Here is a 19,156-nt window from a genome sequence, read left to right on the forward strand (position 1 = left end):
CGGTCCCAAGCAGTCCCAAGCTATTTCACTCACCCCTGCATGTTCTGCATGAATCCACACACCCCTGATGTTATCTGTCAAACTTTCATAGCGAATCAAAACAAACATAGTGTAGTAATAGAATTTCAACTAGAATAGGGTACGTTAATCGTTTGCTTGGGACCAATAGGCTACTAAAGTGGTGAGCCAATTTAAAATCGTTAGTTTCGTATTGATTGTTGGTATTACTCCGTCACTATTGAGAAATGATGAAGTCAAGAGCAAATTTTCATTACGTCGAATGTAACAAAGGTAAACAAAGTCGAGCTATCAGTGTCAATCGATTCTCCTGCTATTACACTATATACTGTCCGAATATAGGATCAAATCCTATTTTTACGTTTATTTGCCAGTCAAATTGCTTTTTGACGTAATCACCTTCCGATCAAAATAGTTTTCGATGTTACTTAAGTCACCCAATTTCTATGGAGATGCCGTTTGACTTAAGTAACAGCGCTGAGAAACCCGTGAAAAGTGAACGTTCGTCGTTTCGCTTTCTCATTATTAAAGTGAATAAATCGAACTGTTTGTTGCTAAGATGATTTCGGTAGTCCTAAAATGATGAATGGGCTGCACGTAAGGAGACGTAATTGATAATTCTCCCGAATATCCTGGTAAATACACTTTGACTTAAGTAACAATAGGGGCCACCAAACGACGTATAATAACTTCTGACTCAAAAACCAGTATTTTTTAGCATGAAAGCTAGCGATTTGCATTTATATGATTAAAACCCTGCTAAATATGTTAAACATTGCTATCACTATGAGATTATATGTGTTTACTTGGAAATAGGAATAACTTTTCGGTCATCAAAACAAAACTTTATTTTTCTCGGATTGGTGCGAATGTTACTTACGACATAATGAAAATTTGCTCTTGAAGTATTCGATTTTTTTACAGTTGTCATTTTTGCAGGATCCAACTCTAATTGAAAAGTCCCGCTATTAGCAACAACATTAAGGAATGACACCGATAATGACCATGCATCAGAACCCTAGTCTTAACCACTTCAAACTAGGGAACAACGAATAGAAGATTAGGAATCACATAGATGAAGAATAACTAACTCCTTTTTTCCTTGTTTCAAGATCATCCTCGGTGGACAAAGCCGAGTCTTGTCACTAAGGACACAAAGGACTAAGATGTGTGTTTTTGATTACTGAAAAATACCGTTCCTCATGTTTCAAGCAGTCAGGACTAGGAATAAGTGGTAGATCTTACATCCCGTAACGTACCACGAAAAGGTGATCTACACACGTTGAGGGGCATAGTTAGTCCTTGCACAAATTTGAGATGAGATCAACAGAATTCACAAAAATATAAAATTCACTCACGTGGTAGAAAAAGACGGTAAACTCGCATTTCTCGATCTTCTACTCACCAGGGAATCGTCATCATCTTCTTCGCTTGAATACGAAGTTTACATGGGTTTAATACCAAGCTCTTCCACAACAGAGTAAATCGTCACTGCAGAGTTTCGAGAGTATAAAGCACCGTAATTACCAAGTTGAAATGTTTAAATCATTATTACATTGGAACTATTCCTTACCTCTCGGTAACCATTAACCTTAAAAAATCATACTCCGCATCGTGCTCTTGCCGAGCGGATCTATTTGCTTTTTGCTTAAGAAAGTGTTACCATAGAGGTCACTCTAAGACCAGAAGGTCCCGAAGAAAAGAGCTCAACTTTTTGGCTAATCGATTCACCCCTTGAAACATAGGAAAATCCACGTACCCCTCATTTTATCTGTCAAACTTTCATAGCGAATCAAAACAAATATAGTGTAGTGCTGGAATTTATACAAGATTGGGGTACGTTAATCGATTTGCTTGGGACCAATAGGCTGGTCAAGTAGTGAGCCAATTTAAAATCGTTAGTTTCGTATTGATGGTTGGTAACACTTTCTTCAGCAAAAAGCAAATAGATCCGATGAAACGTGCTCAACTTTTTGGCTCAGTTATCTTCGGTCTCAAGCTAATTAATGCACCCCTCGAAGCATAGGAAAATCCACGAACCCCTCATTTTATCTGTCAAACTTTCATAGCAAATCAAAACAAACATAGTTCAGTACTCGAACTTCGACTAGAATGGGGTACGTTCATCGATGTACTTGGGACCGATAGGATAGTTCAGTGTGAGCCAATTTAAAATCGTTAGTTTCCACCGGTTGGTGTTACTGCTACCTATAGCTACATCAAATTTAAACAGCACATTTCAGTGATCAAATTACCTGCAAGTTTTTTATCTTGTTCGACTTTTATTACTCTTCGATCCTTGTTTGGACCCTGCTTGGATATCGATCCTCGTTTGGACCCTGCTTGGATATGTAAAGTTCCTCTTCGATCCTTTGGATTCTAATAGTAATCTGCTTGGAAGTCAATTTGAAGATAAAATTGACTGCTGTCATGGCATCTAAACGCAAAATAAAAGGGCAATATCTTAATTCCCCTTCTGATGAAATTTATTTGAGCAATTAATTTGATATGCTCATGGACGATGAGAATGATCCATCATCTAGGCAAAACTTCTCTAAACTTTCCCGGCTTAATGCCGGAAAAGGTTCCCACCTGTCGGCATAACCACTTCCAATTTTCATGCTCTCCGCACGGAGCTATTGAACTTCGTTAACTTGGAGTTTTCACTTCAAATTGGCCGTCGGGGTGAAACATGTATTGGCTGAAATCTGGGATGGATTCAAACGTCTTCTCCAGTATCTTATTGAGAAGCAACACACATTTTTCACTTATGACTCCAAAACTGAACGTGTGTTCAAGGTTGTCATGAAAGGACTGCCCAGTGGTGAATCCATATATCAGATCAAAGATGAATTGACTAAATTACTTGGAATTGAGCCACTCCAAGTAAACAAAATGAAAATGAAATCCCGTCCTGGCGATTCGCGCAACGGGATTTCTTATGATTTTTTATTTAGTTCACTTCAAGTCTAGTGAATTAAACAACCTTAAGGCCTTAGAAAAAGCTAGTCTTATGCTACATGTACGAGTGAAGTGAGAACACTTCAGGAAGACTGGAGGAAATTTCCAAACCCTCACCCAGTGCCGTTAGTGCCAGGAATGGGGTCAGGGAAAAACAACAAAAAAAGCTACATGCCAGCTAAATGTATGAATTGCGGAAATTCCTCTCACCCAAAGGACAACTGTCTTGTGAAGGAAGATCCTAAGAAATTTGAATGTAAAAATTGTGGAGAAAACCATAAATCCAATTTTTGGAAATGTAAGACTCGCAATCTTGTTCTAAGATACAGGTAGGAAACGCTTCACGTTCCTGACCATGTACTAATTTCTCTGCTGTTAACAACGGTCAGCGAGGAACAAATTCTACATTCGTACCCACTGGCAGCTCTTGATCCGTTTGAAAAATGTCCATGAAAGTCATCTGGTTAATTTTTCAAAAACAAATTAAAAAGCGATTCTCTAACTTTAGTAATCTGAAAACAATGTTTCTAAATTAGACCCAAGTCCCAAACCCTTTTGGAAGCTCACAATTATTTTGAAAAAAAAAACCTCAAAACCCTATTCCAGCGCTTGGAGAGAGTAGTAAAATTTTAATCACAAATTCGGAACGTACTCAAAAACTTACTAAGAAATTCGAGAATTCCCATAATTTCAGGTTGCTCGGAATTATCTGAATATTTTCTCTCGGGATAATATTTTAGGCCCCCATGATTGGATAAGTAAGATCTATAACTAAAAATTTCGAAAGCTCCAGGTGATGATAGAATTTTCTATATCCTCATAAAAAAGCTCCCAGAAAGTACCTTATCTTTCTTGCCACAACTATATAACAAATGTTTCCATTTTGCATTCTTTCCTGATAAATGGAAAAATACAAAAGTTTTTCCAATTTTGAAGCCAGATAAAAATCCAGCTGAAGCTTCTAACTACCGTTCAATAAGTTTGCTTTCTTCAATAAGTAAACTTTTTGAAAAGATAATTTTAAATAGAATGATGCTACACATCAATACAAACTCAATTTTTGCAGATGAGCAGTTTGGATTTCGCCATGGGCATTCAACTACTCATAAAAGCTATCAATTTAATTCGTTCAAGCAAATCTAAAGGCTGCACAACTGGAATTGCTCTTCTAGATATAGAAAAAGCATTCAGTGTTTGGCATGAAGGTTTGATTGCTAACTAGAAAAAAAAAAGTTTAATTTTCCACTCTCTATTATGAAATTAGTTCAAAATGATTTAACTGACAGAAATCTGCAGGTAAATTATCAGAATTGCAAATCTGATCGACAACCTGTTAGAACAGGAGTACCTTAGGGTAGCATTCTTGGGCCTAAATTGTATAACATTTTCACTTCGGACCTCCCTGATTTGCCTCAGGCTTGCCACAAATCTTTGTTCGCCGATGACACAGACATTTTCGCTAAAGGAAGAAGTCTTCGTGATGTTTGCAGCAGACTGCAGAAAAGTTTAGAATTTTCTCTTCTTATTTACAAAAATGGAAGATTTTTCCAAACGCTGATAATATTTCCACATAAGCCTAGAGCATCTTTTTTGAAAAAGGAGTAGTCACATAGTAACTATGAACGGATTTCCTATTTCTTGGTCAAGTCAAGTGTATCTTGTATTAGTACTTGACCAAAATTGGCCTTTTAAAGATCAGATTGAGGGTATTTAAGCCAAATGTAATAAATATATAAAATGTTTGTATTCTCTTATAAACAGGAAATCCAAACTTTGCCTGAAGAATAAACTTGTAATATTTAAACAAGTTTTTAGATCGGCCATGCTTTATGCTCTGTCAATATGGTATAGTTGTTGCACTACCAGGCAGCACTTCAAAGGATTCAGAAGTATTGAAGTTGCCTCCCTGGTACAGTACTACCGAGGTACATATAATTTCGATAGTTGAGACTTTAGAGCAAATGTCCAACAAAAAAATGATATTATCATTTAAAAACCGTTGCAATCCTCAACTGCAACGATTGTTTCCCTTCATACTTAGATAAGATTTAGTTTTTAGTTTTAAGATGTCAATTGTTATACTGATATGCAGGTTTAGTAAACCTGTTTAAAATACTGAATTTCCAAGGCAGGAACAATGTAAAAACACTTAGATATACACTCCCGATCATAAGTTTAAGGACACCCTCAAAAAACATGACAAATTTGTTATGTTCATATCTCTGTCATGTTACGTCCAATTTTCGTTCTTTTTATATCATTTCAAAGGTATTGAACGGAACATTCCTCGTAGTCGAATTGTTTGATATAATTTTCAAATTTTTTGTTCACCCAAAGTTACAATATTTTTCAAAATTTACTCTGAAGAATCTTGACTGATTTTCTCAGAATTGGTTTGGCAGAATTTTGAAATAAAAGTAGTAGTAGAACACTTATGCTATACCATTCATACCAGTCAAATAACCTCTGGAGGTCGAAAATTGAACGTACAATGAGAGATCATTCGACAGAACATATTTGCATGGTTTTTTGGGGGTGTCCTTAAACTTATGATCGGTAGTGTAATTCATTACAATTAGGGCTGGTTAGTTACTGTAGTAATTGGAGCACCTAGGTTAAAATGTAATGTAATTTATTTTGAATGTGGAACAAATAAACAGTTTTTTTTTGTTATAGTAGCTTTGTAGCATTCATAAATTGTAAATTGGTACTTGGGTATTCATGTACAGACTAATTTGTGATTTTTCTTCAAATGTAAAAATCTATGTTATGAAATTGTGTTGGCAAGGTTTATAAATGTCATATGAATTGCGCATACACTCTATGCGAAGACAGCAATCACAAAAATCTATGTAGTTTGCTTAAAACATTCAATATGGATTATTCTTTTCATGTACATAAGCGATACGCACCACAAAACGTGTGGATCGTGAACTTATTCATGGAGATTACAACACATTTCCACGCTAACCTCCAAAACAATAGCAACTTCTTGAATGAAACCGTCAACACCTCAGATGAACCCCGGTGGACCTACCTACCTACCTGTTCCACCATAGCAGTGCTTTTTAATTAATTCCGTTGGACTACATAGCATTAAGATACTGCGATACAGAAACAACAGCACATAGCTCTAACAGTAAATATGTAAGGGGGCTACATAATGTAGAAAAGCAATCTCAGCACACTCTTCAAGAACAAGATAAGCGTAAGGAGAGATGAATGATGAAAAACCGTAGAGTTGGTTGAAACTCGACGAGAAACATCAACTCCCCATGTAGACGAGTCACAGTGCTTTGCGCAATCACCTATCCACATCCAGCAGTCTTCTCGTTTCCCCTAGTATCTTTACATGCTGCTATCCCTTTCAAATGCGACTCTCTATCCATCTCTTTCTTCTCACCTGGCTCACCTTGATCTTTTCCGCACTCCTCTCAGCGAAGAGCGCTTGCTCTTTACTTACTCAGCTCTCGTTACCTGCGCGAGCTCACTCACTCACGGCGTGATATCATCCGCTCCATTCCAACCCCTCCAGGTGTGTTGGGACCTAAACGGTGCCGGAGCAGGACAGAAAATCGTCCACGGCAAAACCGGTCATCCGCGGTGCGCACAGCTGAGAGAGAACGCGCAAGTCACTCCGAATGCGACTTACCTGACCGAGGTCTCTCACTCGTAGAATAACGCGCGCACGTATCGCACGTTTATTCGCATCCGCTTTTCCGTCGCTTGTAGAACGCCTTTTTGTTGATCGATTCGCCGTCTTCGCGTGATCCTGCGCAGATTACGGGCAAGGATCTCTGTTGAATCGTGTCGTCGCCAACAGGTCGGTCGTGGTTATTTTTTTTGTTTGCACCGTAGAAGACGATCGTGTCAGGTTAATTGGATAATTATCGCTTTAGTGGATTGCGTGAAGGAACAACGGAAGTTTTTGGTTGAAAGGAGATTCTCCGAGAAGAACCTGTTGTAGTGCAAGTGGAATTAAGGTGCGTTAATTAAGCTGACAAACGCAAGGTTACGACACTTGATTAAGTGAAGATTGCTTATGTGACAACTCAAGTAGTTTAATTGAAGATTGGTGCTAATAATAAAACGAAGAATTTTGGAATTTGATTTGCAACCGAAGAAAATGTGATTTTTTAGAGGTGTAATTCATTAGCAACTGGTGGCAATAATATAAAAACAAGCTTTCAAAAGTGATGGAGAAGCAGTGCAAATTGGAAAGTTTGAATCGATCAAGTTGATTTGAAAAAGTGAAAAAAAAATACTAATCCAGAACAAAGATCAATCGGATCACCGTGATTAACACCGAGCAAATATCGGCGAAAGAAAGCTGGCGTCAGTGGTTGGAGAATTTTAACAGTGAACCATCAAGCGCAGTCTCTGGAGCAGAATGGAATCGGACGGAGAACGTGACAACGGCTACAGCCACTACAAGTGAGTGTGTCCTAGAAATTACTATTCCTAGTCCGCTTTGTTGCACTTGAAGAAAAGCCGTGAAAAAAGTCGTGATTTGGCGTTAAAGTTCGACGAGCGTCGACCGTCCGTCGGGGTGTCAATAAACCTGCCATAGGAATTCAGCGCTCGGCGACAATGACAACGCCACCAAGTGTTTTGGTGCGATCGAGGCAAGGGACTCTCATTAACATTTTGATAGGTACCACCGAGCGCGACCGATGCGACGTGCGATGGCGAGTGCACCACACCACGCAGGAGAAGAACACTGGCTGAAGCCTAGAGCCGAGGTTCGAGCGGATGTACTAACGGGGCAAAGTCAGGGTTCCTCAAGCTTCTTCGTCTTGTGGTTGCGGTGTGGGAAAGAAAGTGTGTTTGGTTCTGGGATTCTTCCGACGACTCGGCTCTGTTTTGGTGCTTCTTTTCATTTAATTTATGATTATTAAATTCAGTGCTTGAGTTTTAAATATGTAAATTACCCCGGCGGAGGGAAGAAGTAATTGAACGGAAAGGAAGGAACCACCCGACTGAATCATCGGATGGGAGGCGGAAGGCGAGGAGAGATGGGTGAAGAATAGGGAGGGGGGTTGGTCGTGGCGGTAGCGTAGGGAGACTCCGTTATTTTATTCGGGGCTTTTGAAAGTGACCTAGTCAAGTGTGCTGATTTCGGAAGGTGCTTTGTTTAAGGGTACGACGTTGCTAATTGAAACTGTAAATAAACGAATTTCGATGAATACCTAATGAAGCTGGCTTCGTTGTTGGGGCAAATACTAGTGGTCAGTGTGTGAGGTTGCAAGTCTGTGTTTTACTTTGATTATGAAATGGTTGTAATTTTTGGGAATGCAATATTGATTATACACAGGAAAAAAGTACATACTGAATTTCAACCATTGCGCAAAATCTCCCCTTGTTCAAGTTTGGCCTATAGCTGGCATAAACAACGAAATTGAACATAGCTAATTTATGCCATATTACACTTAAATTTAAGCCAAATCTAGCGTTAATTACGTGTGCGCTATATATCGCAGAAATTTACATGATTTTTCGAAACGGTTAGCAATACTGAGGCTACGCCGTACTAAGAGGCCTTGTATCTGAAACTGAATTTAAATTAAGCCTTTTCGTAGCTTTTTCATACGTTTACGTATTGTACAAAGCCAACAGCAAAACAAAATACTGTACTACACAGAATAAAAAAAATGAATTTTACTAGTGACATAAGCATCCGTGAATGCAAACATTCATGCATGTAAACATCCACACTTAGAAATAACTAATTTTAAACGTGACAGAATCCATCTTCGACATAAAGGATCAGACTGAAAAGTTCGTTGCTCGACGAAAAGTACGTTTGATTGAGCTATATTTCGCGTCTATTATGACTCAAATTTATGTCAAAATGGACGCTCGTATATGCCACTCTCAGAGCACCTAAATTTACATGTGTGTCCCATTCACGTAAACTAAAAGCTCACAAGAAATGATGCTTGCAAAGATAGACGTGGACGTGGAGTATTTCATGAAATGTCTCAAAACTTTACACGATACACACTTAGAAAAATTAATTTAAATTTAGGTGCTCTGAGACTGACATATACGAGCGTCAATTTTGACATAAAATTTAGTCATAATAGACGCGAAATTCAGCTCAATCAAACGTACTTTCGAACTTTTCAGTCTCGGAGCACTTAATGTTGGTTTACGTCTCATCCTTTATGTCAAAAATGGATTCCGTCACGTGTAAGATTAGGTATTTCTAAGTGTGTATAATTTAAATTCGGGGCCTCCCTTAGCTCAGTCGGTAAAGGCACAGCTACAAAGCAAGACCATGCTGGAGGTGGCTGGGTTCAATTCCCGGTTCGGCCTAGGAATTTTTCGGGTTGAAAAATTTCTTTACTTCTCTGGGCATAGAAGAATGATTGGACTTGCCACACAATAATACCAATGTAAAAATGGTACAGGCATCGAAAGCTCTCAATTAATAACTGTGGAAGTGCATCTAGAACACTAAGTTGAGAGCACGCAATAAGCTAATATGCGATATGCAATAAGCTTAAAATGTGAAGAACAAGAAGAAGAAGAAGATAATTTAAATTTGATTGATATTTGACGCTCCCTTTATGTGTATCGAAGTGACAGAAATTTACACTACTTTTTTGAACTGTTCACTACTAAAATATATTTTTAGTTCAATTGTTTATGATCTTATATTAGTTGTTATTTTTAGTGGCATCGCGTAACGTCACTTTATACCTGTGCACCAACTTTAAAAAACGTGTTATTTAGCAATAATTACATTTAAATCGATTGTAAAATGTGCAGAATCTTCGAGTCTCCGAGTCAAGCGTTTTGAGAGTTGATGCACAGGAAGATTGCACACTTAGAAATACTTAATCTTACACGTGACGAAATCTATTTTTGACATAAAGGATGAGACGCAAACCAACATGTAATGTAAAAGTTCGATAGTACGTTTGATTGAGCTGAATTTCACGTCTATTATGAGCGTACACCTGTATGGGAAATTTTTTGAAAGACTGAGTAGATAGATTTTTGAAATGTTGACTAGTGGTTGAACAATTATTTATTGCTTTATCAGTATAGCTTTGGACTTTATTGGCAGAGTATGTATGAAGTTTGAGTAATTTCAGTAAAACAGTCGATTTTCAAGTTTTCTTTTTATGGTCTGCGGATTTTAGTAAAATTAGCGGCATCTTAAAGATATTTAGTATGACTACAGATTAGCAAAATTTCAATATGTTTGGCTCACTGTATTTCAAGAAAATGTGTTTTTTTTGGAAATTTAGTTTTTCTAAAATAGCTCTAACTTCTTACACACTCATCCAAATAAGCCCAATACTATACCGATAACCAATAAATGGTTGATGAGCCAGCAGCCAAAAAATAGAAATCTATTTTTTTAAAGTTATTCAGCTGTTTTTCTGAAATGTACGGGCAGCTGTACGCTTAATTTTGAGATACACTGTATGTCAGTCTCAGAGCACCTAAATTTACATTAATTTTTCTAAGTGTGTAAGGGTAGGGTGACGCCACTGGTTACATTGCAATCGATGTTGCCTATCTTCGGTAAATATTTAGTATTAAGTTTCTATAGTAATTATTCGATTTTGTTAGTCCCTCCGCGAATTACACTTTCCATATCTTTCTAACTCATCTTCAATATGGATGTTTAAGGTATACTTTGTTGCAATAAGACCACTGAAAAAAGGCTAGAACATTAGAAAAGATGTTCAAAAAGGGGGCTGACACAATCGGGTCATTACTATACACACTTAGAAAAAATCATGTAAATTTAGGTGCTCTGAGAGTGACATATACGAGCGTCAATTGTGATATAAATTTGAGTCATAACAGACGCGAAATATAGCTAAATCAAACGTGCTTTTCGTCAAGCAACGAACTTTTGCGTCTCGAAGCACTTAATATCACATAACATGTTTGTTTACGTCTCATCTTTTATGTCACAGGCGGATTCCGTCTCATGTAAAATTAGTTATTACTAAGTGTGTAGTTTACATTATTCCCTCTTGGAGGCATATTTAGTTGGAAAATACTGTAGGAAAAGAGGTTATTAGTTATTGCTAGATTATTGCACATTTTGGACTCTAGCGTTAAAACATTATAATTACTGTGGGATATCGTTTTTGGCAACATTACACGAAGCTCCTTAATTGAAAAATTCAAAACGATGTGTTTCTTATTTTCGAATGCCGAAGAAAGGACTTGCAGGAAAACTATTTAAAGATATGAATAAAATTAACCATTTGAAAAGAAGAACGACTGAACAATATTTGTTGCTGAAATCAAGATCCAACTGTATACGATTTATTCAAAATGAATCATTTAGATCTTTTCTGACATGTGCGGATACAATCTGAGACATTATTTAGACTTTCAGATTGAACCAAATTGCAATTCTTGGGCAGTATGATACATTTCAATCATAATGTAGAACATAATCAAAATTCCATTGATTCACAAACTTTCAATCCAAATTCCAGCATTTTATCAACTCTTTATCATTCTACGTTCATCCTTCATGAAGATGGAACTATTTGTTTTTTTTTCTAATGGGTGTCAGGGCATAAAGCCGAAGTAAGTTAGGCTGAAAAGGTCATTAGGCCGAAGTTTTGATCCCTTCAAAAATGAGCAGTTTTTTTTTTCCGAGTGAAATTATTGTTCTGATTTTTGTCACTCAATGTTTTTATTTTATTAATTTTTTCATGTATAATTTTCTAGAAGCTGTTCCTTCTTTTAAATTCAGCAGGAGCACCAGTGGGGTTGGAGCCCCAGGTGGGAGCACCAATAGGATGAGAGTGCTGGTGGGGCGGAAGCTCAGGGAATTAGGAGTGAGGCGGTAACGACAGTGGAGCGAGAGCACCCACTATCTATGCCTTCTGGCTCCCCTTGGAACCACTTGAGCTAATGAACCATTCGGCCTAACATACTTCGGTCCAATGACCCAGCACCAAGTAATTTTTACTTGTAATCTGCGTATATTTTTACACACTATTAGGCTCACAAATAATATTTTCATTTTATCTCCGTCTTCACTCGAAAAACATAAAAACATAAACAAGAGACGAAACAAAATTTGATGGACGAACAATTTAATACTTCAAATAATCATGTTTTTTTAATTCATGCATGCAGTTTACTATTACATAGTTGGAAATGCTTAACGTTAATATCAGACTTAAGATGATTCCTTGTAGAGTTCACAACTCTACAAATTACATAAATCTCGGAAATCACTGCTCCATTTCAACTGAAATGTCTACTTCATGTCTGCTGCAAACGTGGAGTAACAGCTTCAATGATGTACGTGTCGTAGAAGCTGATATTTGTGCACTTAAAGTTTCGAAGTGGTTACGAGCATAAGGATCTCCAGGAGTGTCCCAGAGAAGTGTATTACGGCCCCTGTTATTTATTATGTATATTAATGACTTGCGACGTGTTTTACGGTTTTGCGACATTAATCTTTTTGCAGATGATACTGTGTTATTCATTGCAGCTAAGGATTTTGATGATGCCGTTTTACACTTGAATGAAGATTTGCGTTCTCTAAGTAGATGGTTGAAATATAAGCAGTTGAAATTGAATACAAGTAAAACTAAATTTTTGGTAATTTCGCGGAATCGAGTAAATAAGAACGTCTCTGTTGTAATTGATGATGAGACTATTGATCGCGGAGATTAAATATCTTGGCGTGATTATTGATGACATACTTAAGTTCAACTCTCACATTGACAATGTCATCAAGAAAATTGCCAAGAAGTATGGAATTCTATGTCGACTGAAAAACGATTTAACTATTGCCAGTAAAATACAGCTATACAAATCAATCATCTCTCCTTACCTAGACTTTTGCCTTTCAATTTTCTTTATGGCCAATTCAACACAAATATCGGTATTAAAGCGCTTGCAGAATAAAATAATGCGTTTGATTTTGATATGTAATAGATTAACTTCCTCAACTTTGATGCTAGACGCTTTAAAATGGTTGTCGGTAAAGCAAAGAATTGTATATTTGACTATGGTGTTCATTTTTAGAGTAGCTAACGGTTTGCTGCCTCGATATTTGTATGATCGGATTGAAAGAGGAATTGTCTTTCATAGATATAATACTAGAAACGTGGTTTAAATAAGAACACCACATTTCTTGACTTGTGCTTCACAAAATTCATTATATTTTAAAGGATTAAATGTTTTCAATGCGATGCCTAGACATATCAAACGTTCAGCAAAACTTACAGAATTTAAAAGACACTGCATTTCACACGTTAAATCTGTCGTTTGAACAGTTATCCAGTGATTTTTTTTATGAATTAACAAATTATGTATCTTGACGAAGTTATCTATAACGGATTATTTTTTATGGATAGGTGTCATAACGACTTTTAATAATTATTGTAGGACTGAAAAATCTGTTTTTGTTCGTCACGATGGTTATGATGGACTTTTAATATTTGATTTAATAGTAGTAGTACTAGATTAATTTAAAACAAAAGTTGTCTACAAAGGTTTGAGCCTCGCGCACGTATTGCGTATATAGAGGACTGAATTTAACATTTGATAAAAAAAAAAATGCAATTTTGAAGCTTATTTGGAAGATACCTTGAGTAGTAAGTTTTCTGGCAAATTTTGGGGGTTCGTGAGCATTCCTGACATTGCTGAAAATTATGGCAGCATCAGATTGCGGGGTTGCTAGTGTAATAGGATGCTTTGTTGATTGTTCATTAACTCTTGATTGCTTGTAATACTTATGAATATTTTAGGTGGACAAAAAGGCGAACTAAGAGGCTTTTCCACATTTATATCGCTGTGAAGCAACTGTAAACTCTAGAGGGAATTTATATCTGTAACTAAAACCAGTTTGATTTTGTTTGCTAACCTAGTTAAAATGTTATATTTAATTATCTTAAAGATAAATCGTTCAGCTCAAACCTTTGTAGGGCTAAAAGGTGAGACCATCATCATCTCATCTTACAGCGAAACACGTCAACGTGAATACTTTTATAAGATAGATGAAGGGATGAAAGTATAGAATTAATAGTTCCGTTATAGTACGGCAGTGTGAAAATTGTATATAGAAAGTAAAAAGTGAGTAAAGGACAATTTTTAGGAAGATACGAATTGGACCGAGCATTCCTTTCACCAAACTCACCCGTTGGTGATGTTTGCGTCAAACGGCGACTTGTGTGTGTAGCAATCGATAGAACCGTTTCCGCACATCGGAGATACATTAGCAAATCGGCGGTCATTCCTTTTGCCAGTGGTGGAGAGGGGAAACACAATAAACAAACTATATACAATTTTCAAACTGCCGTACTTTAACTCTATACCTTCATCTCATCATCTATCGTACACAACGTTCATTTTAAGTCTGATATTGACTTTAAGCATCTCCAACTATAATCTCATTTATTGACAAATTAATAAATTAATTATAATTAATAAAAATAGTGCAGTTTTACGACAAAGCGCAGAGCGAAGAACGATTTTGAATAAAGTTATTTGTTTGTAAGTTCAATATTTTTTTAAGGGTGGTATTAACCCTATTTGCGTTAATTCTTTTTTGTTTCGTGTGGCTCACAGATACAGATCTTCTTCTTGTTCGCATTTCAAGCTTATTACTTACCGCATTTCAATTTATTAAGTGCTCTCGACTTAGTGTTATAGATGCACTTTCACAGTTATTAATTGAGAGCTTTCGATGCCTGCACCAGTTTTGCATTAGTATAATTATGTGGCAAGTACAATCATACTCTATGTCCAGGGAAGTCGAGAAATTTTCCAACCCGAAAAATTCCTAGACCGGACCGGGAATTAAACCCAGCCACCTCCAGCATGGTCTTGCTTAGTAGTTGTGCCTTTACCGACTGAGCTACTGATCCTCTTGCATGCATTTATTATGTTTATGTAGGTAACAGAGGAAGCTTTATATGTTATATTTAGTGCCAAAAACTGTTCGTACACAGAAAACGACCCTGGGTACAACCTTGCACTATGGATCACCATGCAAAAGCTGGACAAATCCTCAAAAATACATGAATTGTACTGTTAATATGTATAAATCATGGTAATTATTTTGCTGCTACATCCGATTTTGATATAAGGATACCCTAATTTGAATATTTGATTGCTGTGTTTCCAAGTAGAGGAGTTTTCCGAAGTGTGGTGAAAAATTGAGTCCAAAATATTAAGAAATGATTCCGCCCATGGTGAAAATAGGCCATTTTTTGACAATTTTGATACCTGCCGGTAATCAGTCTGTTTGCTGTAGTTACTATAACAAAAACAAAATGTGGGTACACCTATGTGAGTTTACATTAAAAAAAAAACTTTAAATTGACGTTCTAATATCACGAATAGCTTATTTGGTTGTGGAGTAATCCCTTCTGAAAGATGATTTTTTTAAAAATCTCGAAAATACAGGGTTGTAGCCGAGAGGGATCTAGGAACTTCAGAGCAAAATCAATAAAGTCGTTTGTTCAGAATGCCAAAGTAAGCGTTTTGGCCAAGTTTGGTTAAAATCGGTGACATCGAATACAACTTTTTTAAATTCTGTACCCACTTGAGATGGAATGACCCATATACAATATATTCTATTGTACATAACAATAAGTTCTAATGTTTTTTTTTAAATTGTTTTTGACTATAAGATTTATGGTTGCTACAATATATTTTATTACATTGTAACAATAGGTCAGCGGCACCGGTGGTGTAGTGGTAAGCGTGATTACCTCTCACCCCAGCAGGCCTGGGTTCAATAAGATACTAACATTTAAATTGAGGAGCTCGGCTGACTTAGTGGCTGCCACTTTTGCTTACTGAGTAGAAAATCATGGGTTTACTTCCATGCTCCTGCAAAACAAAACAATTAATATGGTCGCATCGCCTGCTAAAGGGCCACACACATTAGATCCTGTAGCTTTGATTGGAGAGCTATTCACTCCCAACTAGTTTTCCTTAAGCAATTAGAATAAGAACGTTAAAGTATTTACATGACAATCTACTAGATCCTTCGCTACAAACGCAACGCAACATTATGTCGTAGGGTAAATTTCGGTTTCGGCTCCCGTTGACTGTTTTCGACAATCAACATTTATTTTACTGCATTTTCTCACCAAAGGACTTCACTGAAGATATTCCCTGGGCTTTGGCAAAACCTTGAGGTAGTTTAGTTAGGCTACCAGGTCCCATGGCTGATCTGGATCTTTACCACATGGGATTGATACACACCTCCCTTAGCTCAGTCGGTAAAGGCGCAGCTACAAAGCAAGACCATGCTGGAGGTGGCTGGGTTCGATTCCCGGTCCGGTCTAGGAATTTTTCGGGTTGGAAAATTTCTTGACTTCCCTGGGCTTAGAGTATGATTGTACTTTGCCACACAATTATACTAATGCAAAAATGGTACAGGCATCGAAAGCTCTCAATTAATAACTGTGGAAGTGCATCAAGAACACTAAGTTGAGAGCACGCAATAAGCTAATATGCCATACGCAATAAGCTTGAAATGCGAGGAAGAAGAAGAAGTGATACACACTAGTGTTGCCAGATCAGTGTTGATGCTTATCAAAAGTGCATTTGAACCCGCTTATAAAAGCATATTAACAGATTAATCATCACCGTACATTGTTTATTTCTCTGTAATAATAATAAATGATTAAGCAAAGCATTTGATATTTTAGTAGGAATGCTGGATTTAGTCACAGTAGTCACAGTAGAAATCATCTGTTTTTTTTTCAATAAATCCTTTATTGAATTGGATTTAATTCTATGGGTATGCACGGTATAGCGTGTTGATTTGTGTTGATTCCCTTTCAAAGCAAGAATACAGAATTATAAAAGGACTCCGTCATTAAAGCTTCCTGAGCATCCCTAGTGGTGTATAGGGCTAATGTGAACGGGGCAACAGCTTCATTTTCCATTAACCTGGGCCACGTTCAAATTCTGTAGAATTTCTTGATTCCCATGATCCCATTCTTCCCTGAGTGTGACTCGCTGCGATGTCCTGTCGGAATTAATCACAATTGTCCTTGTATCACGAAAGCCCCTTATTTCACAGTCTGGCCATGGTATTAGGACACAATTTTTGAATATTTTATTTTGTTAAAATTATTGAAGATATCCCAGAGTAAAAACTCCGTTGAGACAATTCTGACCACTATGATTTAAATCCAAAAAAGACGCTACAACCAAATCAGAGCCTCAAGTCCACCGGAAGCAGATGTTGAACCGAAAACCGAGAAATTAAGTGATTTTGTTTTACTTTAATGTCACTGGATCGTTAGAAGAGCCAACCTGCGTGACGCATTATACTTATTAACGTGTTTGAAAACTTGTGCACCGGATCGACGTCTGTGGATGTTATTTTTACTTTTCTGGAATAAAAACACAACACCTGAAATAATGCTGTCAAAAGTACATTGCTTGCCTAGCTAAAAAAAATATGATCATTTGCGCCTGCTTTTCGGTGAGTGAGTTGTACCAGCCATAAGCCAAATTGATCCATTACGACGTGTCGCCACAATGACACAGACTGGTACTCCAAGGGGTTGGAAGAAAAACATAACTATGACAACCTGGGTGCTAAATTGACCGAGACACTTTCAGTTTTGAAATCAGTCAACGACTGGTAAATTACTCGTAAAGTAAATCGCTCATGAAGGTACCCACTCCGAAACACTCCTCCTCTGGTCTGAAGAGGTCGGAGAACTGATGTAAATGATTTTGCGTTTTTCCGACTGGCAGATCACTTTTGGCGCGGAATACTGAGCATGGGTGGTGTTCGCGGTATCGCGTTATCGTGCCAGACGAAGCGCGTCCTTGAATACGCTAATTTGCTTATGATCGGATTCGAGTGAAGGATACGGTAACCGTCGGTATGTTTAGGGTGCCCTGGCATGGCGATGACAGATGTGATTGGATTTTTCCAACTGTGACAGCTACCGGCGTGTAACTAATGTGGTTTGAGTGACGTAGTTGAATGTGGCACTGAAAGTGATTTAGATAGTAAAAGCATTTGTTATGAAACGTAGCATCAGAGAAGAAAGTATGTGTCTGCTTTTTACCATTTCGTTGTAATGTTTCAAAAATGCGCGATCACATATCAGCTTTTGCTGAACATATGCTATAAATCGCCGGATCGCCCGAAATTAAGATCTTAACGTGCAAACCTGTAATTTACCAATCGTTTCGTGAAACACTCATTTTGCGGTACCGCTCGCAAATTTCCAAATATGAACATCCTGGCCGATGGCTCAAACAGCACATATCACCTTTAATTCTGTCACAACATCTTCAAATCTTCATCCGCTGCACCGGCTGACTCTGCAGAAAGGCGACGAACATCTCAAGGGCCAATTTCGTTGGGCTTCAGAAAATGAAAATATGACGGTGATCAATCCATCTCAAGACAGCACGCACAAAACAAACACCGGTCGATTGGCGCTGGATAATTTGTATAATTTTAGCATAAAACGAAACGAGACATGATCCCAATGCCCACCACGCCACCGCAGTGCTGCAATCATCGTGCGGTTTATGGTCCATATCCCGTGCCGCATCACACTGGGAAGATTCGACGGTAATTTGTACGCAAAGACGATCGTCACACGCGTCTTTTTGATTATAGGTGTTGCTCAAGGCTAGAATTTGCGACAACGACGGCGCTCGACGTTGCCTGAAAGGTGGGAAGTTTTCGGATATTTGAAGACCCCGCATCGACAAAAATTTCAGCAACATGTCAAAAAGTTCACTACCGCTTTTGGGCATGGGGCCAAATTACTACGGAGACGGCGAGGTCGTCCGGCACGAGGGCAGACGTGTGAGCAAATTTACACCCACGCTCACGTGCTCGTATGTGCCCGAAGAGTTGAGGCTGGCGCGTCTTGCCTTTCGTTGCGCCGATGCCAATGGATGATGAGGCCGTGTGCATCCGCGTCGATGATCTGATCGTCAACTTGTTGTACATCGTTGTTGAACAACATGGTTCCGTAGCCGGCAGGCAAAGATTTCCTACCTACACGACAGTGATGGGATTAGGAGAGAATGGGTCAAAATGGGGAAATCAAGATTTGCTGGACAGTTCGTTCTTATTATTTAATAGCCCTTCTTGGTAACAAACTTTGATCTCTTACTAATTTCTAATTCATCATCAAGAACTTTTAGGCAGACTTTGGTGCAAATGAATTTCAAT

The 19,156-nt window shown here is 37.8% G+C and overlaps 1 protein-coding gene across 1 annotated transcript in view; it reads left to right on the forward strand.

Annotated features, from left to right (window-relative positions):
- The first annotated feature begins 6,664 nt into the window (after nt 1-6,664).
- The window catches only part of Sox15 (Sox box protein 15), a 239,795-nt gene continuing 227,303 nt past the window's right edge, over nt 6,665-19,156 (forward strand). The window contains exon 1 of the mRNA XM_065229926.1: nt 6,665-7,413. Coding sequence (XP_065085998.1) covers nt 7,370-7,413 — 44 coding nt within the window. The 5' untranslated portion in view covers nt 6,665-7,369. The remainder of the gene's footprint in view (nt 7,414-19,156) is intronic.

The sequence above is a fragment of the Ochlerotatus camptorhynchus genome, unplaced genomic scaffold, assembly GCF_037179485.1.
Source record: "Ochlerotatus camptorhynchus isolate MF236.1 unplaced genomic scaffold, CSIRO-AGI_Acam_v1.1 ptg000324l, whole genome shotgun sequence".
NCBI classification, from domain to species: Eukaryota; Metazoa; Arthropoda; class Insecta; order Diptera; family Culicidae; genus Ochlerotatus; species Ochlerotatus camptorhynchus.